This window comes from Panulirus ornatus, chromosome 22 (genome assembly GCF_036320965.1).
Source record: "Panulirus ornatus isolate Po-2019 chromosome 22, ASM3632096v1, whole genome shotgun sequence".
Lineage (NCBI taxonomy): Eukaryota > Metazoa > Arthropoda > Malacostraca > Decapoda > Palinuridae > Panulirus > Panulirus ornatus.
Window position 1 is genome coordinate 10,253,550 of NC_092245.1, and position 16,910 is coordinate 10,270,459.

At 42.3% G+C, this 16,910-nt stretch overlaps 1 protein-coding gene across 5 annotated transcripts in view; it reads right to left on the reverse strand.

Annotated features, from left to right (window-relative positions):
* Positions 1–16,910, reverse strand: part of LOC139756535 (ATP-dependent DNA helicase Q1-like) — a 111,616-nt gene that overhangs the window by 9,852 nt on the left and 84,854 nt on the right. For all 5 annotated transcript variants that reach the window (XM_071676082.1, XM_071676080.1, XM_071676078.1 and 2 more), the window contains exon 10: positions 164–346. In XM_071676082.1, the coding sequence (XP_071532183.1) occupies positions 164–346 (183 nt within the window). The remainder of the gene's footprint in view (positions 1–163; positions 347–16,910) is intronic.

Here is a 16,910-nt window from a genome sequence, read left to right on the forward strand (position 1 = left end):
GAAGAAGGCAAAAAAGGAGGAGGCATAGGTTAGTCAGACTGAAAGCGAGAAATATTCTTAGATGAAGGGTTTAAGATTATATACATGATAAGAACGGTTTCCTAAATCCATATCATATTCAAAGGATTGAGCATGACTCAAAAATGACTATTCTAAACTTTACCTGGTACTATATAGCTGATGGTGTTATAAGGGGTGAAATGAAAGTCCTCTCTAAGGAAACCATCGACAAGAAAAAAAGCTACTATATTTTCAGCTCTGTCTCTGCTTAGTCCAGCTGCTGTTGCTTCTTTTATACGTAACTTTGTTGGGCCCTTACCCATGAACAGATCAATCAGTTTTTGACCTGAAAAAAGAAAGAGAAAAAAAATGGTTAGAGTCAAACTATATCATTACAGAAAATCAATCTTAAGTGAAGGTTTAGGGACATATACTAGACAGTTTTGTCTAGATTAGAAAGTTAGACCCAATAAAGAGAGTCCAACCACCATAAAAAAAGTGTCTACTGCTCTTAACATGCCTTATATGGGCTAAAAAAAACCCATGGTTTTGAAAAACATGCCTTACCTGGGCATCCAGTTGTGGTACTGAAAAACATGCCTTATCTGGGCTAGCTAACAATGGTTCTGAAAACATGACTTTTCTAGGCTGACAAACAAAGGCTCTAAAAAACATGCCTTATCTGTACTAGCGACCAATGGTTCTTAAAACATTACTCACCTAGGGTAGCTTAACATTATTCATTTTATTTTGCTTTGTTGCTGTCTCCCGCGTTAGCAAAGTAGCGCAAGGAAACAGACGAAAGAATGGCCCAACCCCCCACATACACATGTATATACAAACACGTTCACACACACAAATATACATGCCTATACATCTCAACATACACATATATATACACACACAGACATATACATATATACACATGTTCATAATTCATACTGTCTGCCCTTATTCATTCCCAACACCACCCAGCCACACATGAAAAAACAACCCCCTCCCCCCTGCATGTGCAAGAGGTAGCGCTAGGAAAAGACAACAAAGGCCACATTCATTCACACTCAGTCTCTAACTGTCATGTATAATGCACTGAAACCACAGCTCCAGGCCCCACAGAACTTAACATGGTTTACCCCAGACACTTCACACGCCCTGGTTCAATCCATTGACAGCACGTCGACCCCAGTATACCACATCGTTCCAATTCACTCCATTCCTTGCACACCTTTCACCCTCCTGCATGTTCAGGCCCCAATCACTTAAAATCTTTTTCACTCCATCTTTCCACCTCCAATTTGGTCTCCCACTTCTCGTTCCCTCCACCTCTGAAACATATTTCCTCTTTGTCAATCTTTCCTCACTCATTCTCTCTATGTGACCAAACCATTTCAAAACACCCTCTTCTGCTCTCTCAAACACACTCTTTTTATATCCACACATCTCTCTTACCCTATTATTACTTGCTCAAACCACCTCACACTACATATTGTCCTCAAACATCTCATTTCCAGCACACCCACCCTCCTCCACACAACTCTATCCATAGCCCACGCCTCGCAACCATACAACATTGTTGGAACCACTATTCCTTCAAACATACCCATTTTTGCTTTCGGAGATAATGATCTCGACTTCCACACATTCTTCAAGGCTCCCAGAATTTTTGCCCCCTCCCCCACCCTATGATTCACTTCTGCTTCCATGGCTCCATCCGCTGCCAAATCCACTCCCAGATATCTAACACACTTCACTTCCTCCAGTTTTTCTCATTTCAAACTTACCTCCCAATTGACTTGACCCTCAATCCTACTGTACCTAATAACCTTGCTCTTATTCACATTTACTCTCAACTTTCTTCTTTCACACACTTTACCAAACTCAGTCAAAAGCTTCTGCAGTTTCTCACATGAATCAGCCACCAGCACTGTATCATCAGTGAACAATAACTGACTCACTTCCCAAGCTCTCTCATCCACAACAGACTACAAACTTGCCCCTCTTTCCAAAACTCTTGCATTCACCTCCCTAACAACCCCATCCATAAACAAATTAAACAAACATGGAGACATCATACACCCCTGCCGCAAACCTACACTCAATGAGAACCAATCCCTTTCCTCTCTTCCTACACATACACATGCCTTACATCCTCGATAAGAACTTTTCACTGCTTCTAACAACTTGCCTCCCACACCATATATTCTTAATACCTTCCACAGAGCATCTCCATCAACTCTATCATATGCCTTCTCCAGATCCATAAATGCTACATACAAATCCATTTGCTTTTCTAAGTATTTCTCACATACATTCTTCAAAGCAAACACCTGATCCACACATCCTCTACCACTTCTGAAACCACACTGCTCTTCCCCAATCTGATGCTCTGTACATGCCTTCCCCCTCTCAATCAATACCCTCCCATATAATTTACCAGGAATACTCAACAAACTTATACCTCTGTAATTTGAGCACTCACCTTTGTCCCCTTTGCCTTTGTACAATGGCACTATGCAAGCATTCCGCCAATCCTCAGGCACCTCACCATGAATCATACATACATTAAATAACCTTACCAACCAGTCAACAATACAGTCATCCCCTTTTTTAATAAATTCCACTGCAATACCATCCAAACCCGCTGCCTTGCCGGGTTTCATCTTCCGCAATGCTTTTACTACCTCTTCTCTGGTTACCAAATCATTTTCCCTAAGCCTCTCACTTTGCACACCACCTCGACCAAAACACCCTATATCTGCCACTCTATCATCAAACACATTCAACAAGCCTTCAAAATACTCACTCCATCTCCTTCTCACATCACCACTACTCTTTATCACCTCCCCATTAGCCCCCTTCACTGAAGTTCCCACTTGTTCCCTTGTCTTATGCACTTTATTTACCTCCTTCCAAAACATCTTTTTATTCTCCCTAAAATTTAATGATACTCTCTCACCCCAACTCTCATTTGCCCTCTTTTTCACCTCTTGCACCTTTCTCTTGACCTCCTGCCTCTTTCTTTTATACATCTCCTACTCATTTGCATTATTTCCCTGTCCAAATGCCTCTCTCCTCTCTTTCACTAATAATCTTACTTCTTCATCCCACCACTCACTACCCTTTCTGCTCTGCGCACCTCCCATGCTTCTTATGCCACAAGCATCTTTTGCGCAAGCCATCACTGCTTCCCTAAATACATCCCATTCCTCCCCCACTCCCCTTACCTCCTTTGTTCTCACCTTTTTCCATTCTGTACTCAGTCTCTCCTGGTATTTCCTCACACAAGTCTCCTTCCCAAGCTCACTTACTCTCACCATTCTCTTCACCCCAACATTCTCTCTTCTTTTCTGAAAACTTCTACAAATCTTCACCTTCGCCTCCACAAGATAATGATCAGACATCCCTCCAGTTGCACCTCTCAGCACATTAACATCCAAAAGTCTCTCTTTTGCACACATCAATTAACACGTAATCCAATAATGCTCTCTGGCCATCTCTCCTACTTACATAAGTATACTTATGTATATCTCTCATTTTAAACCAGGTATTCCCAATCACCAGTCCTTTTTCAGCAAATAAATCTACAAGCTCTTCACCATTTCCATTTACAACACTGAACACCCCATGTATACCAATTATTCCCTCAACTGCCACATTACTCACCTTTGCATTCAAATCACCCATCACTATAACCCGGTCTCGTGCATCATAACCACTAACACACTCATTCAGCTGCTCCCAAAACACTTGCCTCTCATGATCTTTCTTCTCATGCCCAGGGGCACATGCACCAATAATCACCCATCTCTCTCCATCAACTTTCAGTTTTACCCATATCAATCTAGAGTTTATTTTCTTACACTCTATCACATACTCCTAGAACTCCTGTTCCAGGAGTAGTGCTACTCCTTCCCTTGCTCTTGTCCTCTAACTAACCCCTGACTTTACTCCCAAGACATTCCCAAACCACTCTTCCTCTTTACCCTTGAGCTTCGTTTCACTCAGAGCCAAAACATCCAGGTTCCTTTTCTCAAACATACTACCTATCTCTCCTTTTTTCTCATCTTGGTTACATCCACACACATTTAGACACACCAATCTGAGCCTTTGAGGAGGATGAGCACTCCCCGCGTGACCCCTTCTTCTGCTTCCCCTTTTAGAAAGTTAAAACACAAGGAGGGGAGGGTTTCTAGCCCCCCGCTCCCGTCCCCTTTAGTCGCCTTCTACTACATGTGAGGAATGCATGAGATGTATTCTTTCTCCCCTATCCCCAACAAACTTATACCTCTGTAATTTGAGCACTCACTTTTATCCCCTTTGCCTTTGTACAATGGCACTATGCAAGCATTCCGCCAATCCTCAGGCACCTCACCATGAGTTATACATACATTAAATAACCTTACCAACCAGTCAACAATGTAGTCACCCCATTTTTTAATAAATTCCACCACAATACCATCCAAACCCGCTGCCTTGCCGGCTTTCATCTTCCACAAAGCTTTTACTACCTCTTCTCTGTTTACCAAATCATTCTCCCTAACCCTTTCACTTTGCACACCACCTTGACGAAAACGCCCTATATCTGACATTCTATCATCAAACACATTCAACAAACCTTCAAAATACTCACTCCACCTCCTTCTCACATCACCACTACTTGTTATCACCTCCCCATTAGCCCCCTTCACTAAAGTTCCCATTTGAAAGAAGGGGGCTAATGGGAAGGTGATAGCCAAACATAGTTCTTAAAAAATGCCATATCTGGGCTAGTCAACCATGGTTCTGAAAAATATGCCTTATCTAAACTAGCCAACAATGTTCTGAAAACATGCCTTTCCTGGGCTAAAAAACCTATCGCTCTCAAAAACATGCCCTTTCTGGCCAAGCCTATGATGGTTCTTAAAACATTCCTTACCTAAGGATATATGGCTCTCAAAAATATGCTACATCTGGGCTAGCCAAACGTGGTTCTTAAAAACATGCCTTATTTAGGCAAGCAGTAGTTGGTGGGCAGCCAATGACCATGGAGGTATATTACTCATACTAACCACCTGGGTATCGGGAGGATTAGTGATGTTAGCACTTCAGTGGTTGTTACACTTCTCTGACCCAGGTAGCTGTCTTTACCTCCTGCCTCACCCACACCTGGACTACAAGCATTCTGTCCACAATCATACAATCTCTCCTTTTCATACATAACACTTGACAATGCTTAATTCACACAGGTCATTCTTCGTAACTTTTGATTTTCCTGCAATGAGCACTTTGTGCTAGCCCTGCCTTTTAGCAAAATGGTAAGAGCAATAGACAGAGTAGTAGGTAGGAACATTCAGGCAGGAGTATTAGGCAGAAACATCAGGTGAGAGTAGAATATTAGGCAGGAGCATTAAGTAGACGTAGACAGTAAGAACATTAGCTAAGAGCCTCCGCAAAAACTGTGCTGAGTTGCCCTATGCTACTATTAAGGATGAGGCATTTAAGCCTAAGAAGCAGCAATGGAGTTCACTAATCATGGAGACTATACTGCCATGACAACACCCTTGAGGGAGTTCCGGGTGGGAACAGGAATCAGGGATAGATCAGGGTTAGCCAACCATGGTTTGGAAAAACAAATAAACCCTTTACAACAAGGTGAATGAGTTCATGGCCGAAGCACAAGTTAACCACCAAGGAAGAACTGACCACAGTAATGGGAAGATCAACAGGACTTCATACTGAGATGGGAGGTGGCAGTTGAACTTATCTTTCAAGTCTTTGGTTAATGTACAGTACAAAATTAGTCTCTTACACCAACATGAATTTCTGCACTTGAAATCACTCAAAGGGCCTATCATAGTTACTAACAATAATGTGAGGAAATGAATGAGGCAGAATGTGAGGCAACAACTGTTACATGCATGGGATGGAGGATTGAAGGAAAAGGATACAAGTGCAGGGCCTACAACAAGAAGGGAGGTAAACAGGGTGATAATGAGGAAGTTAGGAAAGACACTTTGAGATGGGACTACAGATGAAGTTGAAGCATGGTAAAGAAAGTGTGACATTCGTGGATGCAATTCATGTATTTTTTGCGTGGAAGCTGACGGCTGTGCTTGAGGATTGGGTGAAAGTTATTATTGTTCTTTCATGCAAAGGAAAGGGTGCTATGGATGTATGCAGCAATTATAAGGTAATAAGTCTTTCAAGTACACCAGGAAAAGTGTATGCAAGAGTGTTGATTGACAGAGTGATTCACATGACTGAATGCAGAATAAATGAGAAGCAAGGAGCTATTTAAGAAAGGTAGGGGACGTGGATCAGATTTTTACGGTGAGCATAACTGTGGAAAAGTATCAAGGGAAAGGTGAGAAGCTGTATGCTGCTATTATAAATCTGGAGAAAATGTATGAAAAAGTCTAGTGGAATGCCTTATGGGATGCATTTAAGATATATGGGAAAGGGAGATAAATATTGGATGGTGTGAAAGCCTTCTACAGCAGAGCAAATACAAGAGTAAGAGTGGATGGAGAGTTGAGTTTCAGTATACATGTGGGTATGAGGCAGGGCCGTGTGATTTCACTGTGGCTTTTGAACACACACACACACACACACACACACACACATATATGAATGAGTGTGTTAGTGGTTTTGATGCACGAGACCGGGTCATAGTGATGGGTGATTTGAATGCAAAGGTGAGTAATGTGGCAGTTGAGGGAATAATTGGTATACATGGGGTGTTCAGTGTTGTAAATGGAAATGGTGAAGAGCTTGTAGATTTATGTGCTGAAAAAGGACTGATGATTGGGAATACCTGGTTTAAAAAGCGAGATATACATAAGTATACTTATGTAAGTAGGAGAGATGGCCAGAGAGCGTTATTGGATTACGTGTTAATTGACAGGCGTGCGAAAGAGAGACTTTTGGATGTTAATGTGCTGAGAGGTGCAACTGGAGGGATGTCTGATCATTATCTTGTGGAGGCTAAGGTGAAGATTTGTATGGGTTTTCAGAAAAGAAGAGTGAATGTTGGGGTGAAGAGGGTGGTGAGAGTAAATGAGCTTGAGAAGGAGACCTGTGTGAGGAAATACCAGGAGAGACTGAGTACAGAATGGAAAAAGGTGAGAACAATGGAAGTAAGGGGAGTGGGGGAGGAATGGGATGTATTTAGGGAATCAGTGATGGATTGCGCAAAAGATGCTTGTGGCATGAGAAGAGTGGGAGGTGGGTTGATTAGAAAGGGTAGTGAGTGGTGGGATGAAGAAGTAAGAGTATTAGTGAAAGAGAAGAGAGAGGTATTTGGACGATTTTTGCAGGGAAAAAATGCAATTGAGTGGGAGATGTATAAAAGAAAGAGACAGGAGGTCAAGAGAAAGGTGCAAGAGGTGAAAAAAAGGGCAAATGAGAGATGGGGTGAGAGAGTATCATTAAATTTTAGGGAGAATAAAAAGATGTTCTGGAAGGAGGTAAATAAAGTGCGTAAGATAAGGGAGCAAATGGGAACTTCGGTGAAGGGCGCAAGTGGGGAGGTGATAACAAGTAGTGGTGATGTGAGAAGGAGATGGAGTGAGTATTTTGAAGATTGTTGAATGTGTTTGATGATAGAGTGGCAGATATAGGGTGTTTTGGTCGAGGTGGTGTGCAAAGTGAGAGGGTTAGGGAAAATGATTTGGTAAACAGAGAAGAGGTAGTGAAAGCTTTGCGGAAGATGAAAGCCGGCAAGGCAGCAGGTTTGGATGGTATTGCAGAAGAATTTATTAAAAAAGGGGGTGACTGTATTGTTGACTGGTTGGTAAGGTTATTTAATGTATGTATGACTCATGGTGAGGTGCCTGAGGATTGGCGGAATGCATGCATAGTGCCATTGTACAAAGGCAAAGGGGATAAGAGTGAGTGCTCAAATTACAGAGGTATAAGTTTGTTGAGTATTCCTGGTAAATTATATGGGAGAGTATTGATTGAGAGGGTGAAGGCATGTACAGAGCATCAGATTGGGGAAGAGCAGTGTGGTTTCAGAAGTGGTAGAGGATGTGTGGATCAGGTGTTTGCTTTGAAGAATGTATGTGAGAAATACTTAGAAAAGCAAATGGATTTGTATGTAGCATTTATGGATCTGGAGAAGGCATACGATAGAGTTGATAGAGATGCTCTGTGGAAGGTATTAAGAATATATGGTGTGGGAGGAAAGTTGTTAGAAGCAGTGAAAAGTTTTTATCGAGTATGTAAGGCATGTGTACGTGTAGGAAGAGAGGAAAATGATTGGTTCTCAGTGAATGTAGGTTTGCGGCAGGGGTGTGTGATGTCTCCATGGTTGTTTAATTTGTTTATGGATGGGGTTGTTAGGGAGGTGAATGCAAGAGTTTTGGAAAGAGGGGCAAGTATGAAGTCTGTTGGGGATGAGAGAGCTTGGGAAGTGAGTCAGTTGTTGTTCGCTGATGATACAGCGCTGGTGGCTGATTCATGTGAGAAACTGCAGAAGCTGGTGACTGAGTTTGGTAAAGTGTGTGGAAGAAGAAAGTTAAGAGTAAATGTGAATAAGAGCAAGGTTATTAGGTACAGTAGGGTTGAGGGTCAAGTCAATTGGGAGGTGAGTTTGAATGGAGAAAAACTGGAGGAAGTGAAGTGTTTTAGATATCTGGGAGTGGATCTGGCAGCGGATGGAACCATGGAAGCGGAAGTGGATCATAGGGTGGGGGAGGGGGCGAAAATCCTGGGGGCCTTGAAGAATGTGTGGAAGTCGAGAACATTATCTCGGAAAGCAAAAATGGGTATGTTTGAAGGAATAGTGGTTCCAACAATGTTGTATGGTTGCGAGGCGTGGGCTATGGATAGAGTTGTGCGCAGGAGGATGGATGTGCTGGAAATGAGATGTTTGAGGACAATGTGTGGTGTGAGGTGGTTTGATCGAGTGAGTAACGTAAGGGTAAGAGAGATGTGTGGAAATAAAAAGAGCGTGGTTGAGAGAGCAGAAGAGGGTGTTTTGAAGTGGTTTGGGCACATGGAGAGGATGAGTGAGGAAAGATTGACCAAGAGGATATATGTGTCGGAGGTGGAGGGAACAAGGAGAAGAGGGAGACCAAATTGGAGGTGGAAAGATGGAGTGAAAAAGATTTTGTGTGATCGGGGCCTGAACATGCAGGAGGGTGAAAGGAGGGCAAGGAATAGAGTGAATTGGAGCGATGTGGTATACCGGGGTTGACGTGCTGTCAGTGGATTGAAGCAGGGCATGTGAAGCGTCTGGGGTAAACCATGGAAAGCTGTGTAGGTATGTATATTTGTGTGTGTGGACGTATGTATATACATGTGTATGGGGGAGGGTTGGGCCATTTTATTTCGTCTGTTTCCTTGCGCTACCTCGCAAACGCGGGAGACAGCGACAAAGTATAAAAAAAAAAAAAAAAAAATATATATATTTTTTCTTTGCTTTGTCGCTGTCTCCCGCGTTTGCGAGGTAGCGCAAGGAAACAGACGAAAGAAATGGCCCAACCCACCCCCATACACATGTATATACATACGTCCACACACGCAAATATACATACCTGCACAGCTTTCCATGGTTTACCCCAGACGCTTCACATGCCCTGATTCAATCCACTGACAGCACGTCAACCCCAGTATACCACATCGATCCAATTCACTCTATTCCTTGCCCTCCTTTCACCCTTCTGCATGTTCAGGCCCCGATCACACAAAATCTTTTTCACTCCATCTTTCCACCTCCAATTTGGTCTCCCACTTCTCCTCGTTCCCTCCACCTCCGACACATATATCCTCTTGGTCGATCTTTCCTCACTCATTCTCTCCATGTGCCCAAACCACTTCAAAACACCCTCTTCTGCTCTCTCAACCACGCTCTTTTTATTTCCACACATCTCTCTTACCCTTACGTTACTTACTCGATCAAACCACCTCACACCACACATTGTCCTCAAACATCTCATTTCCAGCACATCCACCCTCCTGCGCACAACTCTATCCATAGCCCACGCCTCGCAACCATACAACATTGTTGGAACCACTATTCCTTCAAACATACCCATTTTTGCTTTCCGAGATAATGTTCTCGACTTCCACACATTCTTCAAGGCCCCCAGGATTTTCGCCCCCTCCCCCACCCTATGATCCACTTCCGCTTCCATGGTTCCATCCGCTGCCAGATCCACTCCCAGATATCTAAAACACTTTACTTCCTCCAGTTTTTCTCCATTCAAACTTACCTCCAAATTGACTTGACCCTCAACCCTACTGTACCTAATAACCTTGCTCTTATTCACATTTACTCTTAACTTTCTTCTTTCACACACTTTACCACACTCAGTCACCAGCTTCTGCAGTTTCTCACATGAATCAGCCACCAGCGCTGTATCATCAGCGAACAACAACTGACTCACTTCCCAAGCTCTCTCATCCACAACAGACTTCATACTTGCCCCTCTTTCCAAAACTCTTGCATTCACCTCCCTAACAACCCCATCCATAAACAAACTAAACAACCATGGAGACATAACACACCCCTGCCGCAAACCTACATTCACTGAGAACCAATCACTTTCCTCTCTTCCTACACGTACACATGCCTTACATCCTCGATAAAAACTTTTCACTGCTTCTAACAACTTGCCTCCCACACCATATAATCTTAATACCTTCCACAGAGCATCTCTATCAACTCTTATCATATGCATTCTCCAGATCCATAAATGCTACATACAAATCCATTTGCTTTTCTAAGTATATATATATATATATATTCTTTTTTTGCTGTCTCCCGCGTTAGCGAGGTAGCGCAAGGAAACAGACGAAAGAAATGGCCCAACCCACCCCCATACACATGTATATACATACGTCCACACACGCAAATATACATACCTACACAGCTTTCCATGGTTTACCCCAGACGCTTCACATGCCCTGATTCAATCCACTGACAGCACGTCAACCCCGGTATACCACATCGATCCAATTCACTCTATTCCTTGCCCTCCTTTCACCCTCCTGCATGTTCAGGCCTCGATCACACAAAATCTTTTTCACTCCATCTTTCCACCTCCAATTTGGTCTCCCACTTCTCCTCGTTCCCTCCACCTCCGACACATATATCCTCTTGGTCAATCTTTCCTCACTCATTCTCTCCATGTGCCCAAACCATTTCAAAACACCCTCTTCTGCTCTCTCAACCATGCTCTTTTTATTTCCACACATCTCTCTTAACCTTACGTTACTTACTCGATCAAACCACCTCACACCACACATTGTCCTCAAACATCTCATTTCCAGCACATCCATCCTCCTGCGCACAACTCTATCCATAGCCCATGCCTCGCAACCATACAACATTGTTGGAACCACTATTCCTTCAAACATAGCCATTTTTGCTTTCCGAGATAATGTTCTCGACTTCCACACATTCTTCAAGGCTCCCAGGATTTTTGCCCCCTCCCCCACCCTATGATCCACTTCTGCTTCCATGGTTCCATCCGCTGCCAGATCCACTCCCAGATATCTAAAACACTTTACTTCCTCCAGTTTTTCTCCATTCAAACTTACCTCCCAATTGACTTGACCCTCAACCCTACTGTACCTAATAACCTTGCTCTTATTCATATTTACTCTTAACTTTCTTCTTTCACACACTTTACCAAACTCAGTCACCAGCTTCTGCAGTTTCTCACATGAATCAGCCACCAGCGCTGTATCATCAGCGAACAACAACTGACTCATTTCCCAAGCTCTCTCATCCACAACAGACTTCATACTTGCCCCTCTTTCCAAAACTCTTGCATTCACCTCCCTAACAACCCCATCCATAAACAAATTAAACAACCATGGAGACATCACACACCCCTGCCGCAAACCTACATTCACTGAGAACCAATCACCTTCCTCTCTTCCTACACGTACACATGCCTTACATCCTCGATAAAAACTTTTCACTGCTTCTAACAACTTGCCTCCCGCACCATATATTCTTAATACCTTCCACAGAGCATCTCTATCAACTCTATCATATGCCTTCTCCAGATCCATAATTGCTACATACAAATCCATTTGCTTTTCTAAGTATTTCTCACATACATTCTTCAAAGCAAACACCTGATCCACACATCCTCTACCACTTCTGAAACCACACTGCTCTTCCCCAATCTGATGCTCTGTACATGCCTTCATCCTCTCAATCAATACCCTCCAATATAATTTACCAGGAATACTCAACAAACTTTTTTTTTTTTTTTTTGCATACTATTTGCCATTTCCCGCGTTAGCGAGGTAGCGTTAAGAACAGAGAACTGGGCCTTAGAGGGAATATCCTCACCTGACCCCCTTCTCTGTTCCTTCTTTTGGAAAATTAAGGAAAAAAAAAACAAACAAACAAAAACAAGAAAGGGGAGGATTTCCAGCCACCCGCTCCCTCCCCTTTTAGTCGCCTTCTACGACACGCAGGGAATACGTGGGAAGTATTCTTTCTCCCCTATCCCCTATACCTCTGTAATTTGAGCACTCACTCTTATCCCCTTTGCCTTTGTACAATGGCACTATGCATGCATTCCGCCAATCCTCAGGCACCTCACCATGAGTCATACATACATTAAATAACCTTACCAACCAGTCAATAATACTGTCACCCCCTTTTTTAATAAATTCCACTGCAATACCATCCAAACCTGCTGCCTTGCCGGCTTTCATCTTCCGCAAAGCTTTTACTAACTCTTCTCTGTTTACAAAATCATTTTCCCTAACCCTCTCACTTTGCACACCACCTCGACCAAAACATCCTATACCTGCCATATATATATATATATATATATATATATATATATATATATATATATATATATATATTTTTTTTTTTTTACTTTGTCGCTGTCTCCCACGTTTGCGAGGTAGCGCAAGGAAACAGACGAAAGAAATGGCCCAACCCACGCCCATACACATGTATATACATACGTCCACACACGCAAATATACATACCTACACAGCTTTCCATGGTTTACCCCAGACGCTTCACATGCCTTGATTCAATCCACTGACAGCACGTCAACCCCGGTATACCACATCGTTCCAATTCACTCTATTCCTTGCCCTCCTTTCACCCTCCTGCATGTTCAGGCCCCGATCACACAAAATCTTTTTCACTCCATCTTTCCACCTCCCATTTGGTCTCCCTCTTCTCCTCGTTCCCTCCACCTCCGACACATATATCCTCTTGGTCAATCTTTCCTCACTCATTCTCTCCATGTGCCCAAACCACTTCAAAACACCCTCTTCTCCTCTCTCAACCATGCTCTTTTTATTTCCACACATCTCTCTTACCCTTACGTTACTCACTCGATCAAACCACCTCACACCACACATTGTCCTCAAACATCTCATTTCCAGCACAATGATCCTCCTGCGCACAACTCTATCCATAGCCCACGCCTCACAACCATACAACATTGTTGGAACCACTATTCCTTCAAACATACCCATTTTTGCTTTCCGAGATAATGTTCTCGACTTCCACACATTCTTCAATGCTCCCAGAATTTTCGCCCCCTCCCCCACCCTATGATCCACTTCCGCTTCCATATATATATATATATATATATATATATATATATATATATATATATATATATATATATATATATATGGTGTGGGAGGCAAGTTGTTAGAAGCAGTGAAGAGTTTTTATCGAGGATGTAAGGCATGTGTACGTGTAGGAAGAGAGGAAAGTGATTGGTTCTCAGTGAATGTAGGTTTGCGGCAGGGGTGTGTAATGTCTCCATGGTTGTTTAATTTGTATATGGATGGGGTTGTTAGGGAGGTGAATGCAAGAGTTTTGGAAAGAGGGGCCAGTATGCAGTCTGCTGTGCATGAAAGAGCTTCGGAAGTGAGTCAGTTGTTGGTCGCTGATGATACAGCGCTGGTGGCTGATTCATGTGAGAAACTACAGAAGCCGGTGACTGAGTTTGATAAAGTGTGTGAAAGAAGAAAGTTGAGAGTAAATGTGAGTAAGAGCAAGGTTATTAGGTACAGTAGGGTTGAGGGTCAAGCCAATTGGGAGGTGAGTTTGAATGGAGAAAAACTGGAGGAAGTGAAGTGTTTTAGATATCTGGGAGTGGATCTGGCAGCGGATGGAAACATGGAAGCGGAAGTGGATCATAGGGTGGGGGAGGGGGCGAAAATTCTGGGAGCCTTGAAGAATGTGTGGAAGTCGAGAACATTATCTCGGAAAGCAAAAATGGGTATGTTTGAAGGAATAGTGGTTCCAACAATGTTGTATGGTTGCGAGGCGTGGACTATGGATAGAGTTGTGCGCAAGAGGATGGATGTGCTGGAAATGAGATGTTTGAGGACAATGTGTGGTGTGAGGTGGTTTGATCGAGTAAGTAACGTAAGGGTAAGAGAGATGTGTGGAAATAAAAAGAGCGTGGTTGAGAGAGCAGAAGAGGGTGTTTTGAAATGGTTTGGTCACATGGAGAGAATGAGTGAGGAAAGATTGACCAAGAGGATATATGTGTCGGAGGTGGAGGGAACGAGGAGAAGAGGGAGACCAAATTGGAGGTGGAAAGATGGAGTGAAAAAGATTTTGTGTGATCGGGGCCTGAACATGCAGGAGGGTGAAAGGAGGGCAAGGAATAGAGTGAATTGGAGCAATGTGGTATACTGGGGTTGACGTGCTGTCAGTGGATTGAATCAAGGCATGTGAAGCGTCTGGGGTAAACCATGGAAAGCTGTGTAGGTATGTATATTTGCGTGTGTGGACATATGTATATACATGTGTATGGGGGTGGGTTGGGCCATTTCTTTCGTCTGTTTCCTTGTGCTACCTCGCAAACGCGGGAGACAGCGACAAAAAAAAAAAAAAAAAAAAAAAAAAAAAAAAAATATATATATATACATATATATCCCTTGGGATAGGGGAGAAAGAATACTTCCCACGTATTCCCTGCGTGTCGTAGAAGGCGACTAAAAGGGAAGGGAGCGGGGAGCTGGAAATCCTCCCCTCTTGTTTTTTTTTGTTTTTCTCAAAGAAGGAACAGAGAAAGGGGCCAGATGAGGATATTCCCTCAAAGGCCCAGTCGTCTGTTCTTAACGCTACCTCGCTAACACGGGAAATGGCGAATAGTATGAAAGAAAAGAAAAAGATATATATATATATATATATATATATATATATATATATATATATATATATATATATATATATATATATATATATATATATATATATTTTTTTTTTTTTTTTTTTTTTTTTTAATATATATATGGATGGAGTGATGAGAGAGATAAAAGCAAAACAAAGGAAAAAGAGGTGCAGAGATGGAGAGTGACAGTGAGGTATGGTGGTTAGTGACAAGTCAGTTTGCGGATGATAATGTGTTGTTTGCTGCTAGTAAAGAAGAACTGCAGAAGGCTGTGTAATTTATGATGAGATTTAGTATATGCAACTGATGGTAAATGCAAGTAACAGTAACGTCATGGTGTTTGAAAGGAAACAGAGTGAAAGTATACATTTTGCATAGCCCTATAGAGTGAGAAAAGAAAGTGTACTAAACTGTGATATGGGGAAGAAAGACTAAAAGTGACAAAATTCAAGTATTTGAGAGCTATCTTGTGTAAGTTTGATGATATGGAAGAAGAGATATGGGAAAGAGCAGTACAAGGTAGAAGAGTCATTGAGTCCCTTAACAGAACAGTGAAAGGTAGAGGTGTAAGTATGGAAAAGAAAGGACTAAGGAACTGCGTAGTCCTGCTGATCCTGATCCATGCAACCGAAATATGGGCATGGAATGAGTCCTAGAAGTCAAGAACCCAGGCTGTGGAAATGAACTGTTTGAGATGATCATGTGGTACGACAAGATGGAATGAGGAAACTAATGAGGGGGTGTACTAGAGATTTTGTAAGACAGGAAATGCAAAGGGAATAAATTGTGGAGTGGCAGAGTGAGTGAGATGTAATATTTTGAGGTGGTTTGGGCATGTGGACAGAGCAAGACAGGAAGCTTATGAGTAGAGAGTATGATAGTAAGATTAGAGGGGTTGATGTGAGACAAAGACCACCTATGACTTGAAGAAAGAGACTGGAAGGGTAGTGGGGAGAGAAATGCTGGAAGAATATGTGGAATGGTGTACGTGAGGGAGGCACATAAGGACATTGATAAGTGGAGACTCTTTTGCTATGGCCACCCAGAGGGAATGGGCATCAGAGATATAGATAGATACATAGCAAAAGTGTTTTATGAGAAGGTGAATACTATTTCTCTTCTCAGGCAGAAAGCATCCATGCATTTTTTTCTCTCCAGGTATGACAAAGGCTGAAATATTGTAATATGTACTGGACCAATCCAACATTGGCTATTACAAAGAAATATCAGAATTTTGAATAAAAATATGTCATCCAAAATTAGTTATTGATTTTTCTCTTACACACCACTCCTACCTCCAGGTATGACAAAGGCTGAAATATTGTAACATGTATTGGACTAATCCAACATTGGCTATCACAAAGAAATAACAGAATTTTGAATAAAAATATAATGTCATCCAAAAATAGTAACTGATTTTTCTCTTATTCACCACTCCCATCTCCAGCTTTCTGTATGCTGACCTGACCCTTGCACCAAGACTGCATTTATCTCCCTCATTACCCCATCCATTAACAAACTAAATAGCCATTGTGACACTATACTACACTGCAAGTCCTTGGGGATTACTCATCCCCCTCCTTTTGTTAATAAACATGCATTACTCACCTGTCAAAACCTTCTCACAGGATTTAGGTATCTACTCACCACACACTGTATATTCACTGCATCTTCCATAAAATGCCTCTGTTAACACCATTATACATTTTTCCAGATCTATAAATGCCACATACAAATATCTTTCTCCACGAATACATTCCAAACATATTCTTCAAAGCAACCACATGTTTTAAACACCTT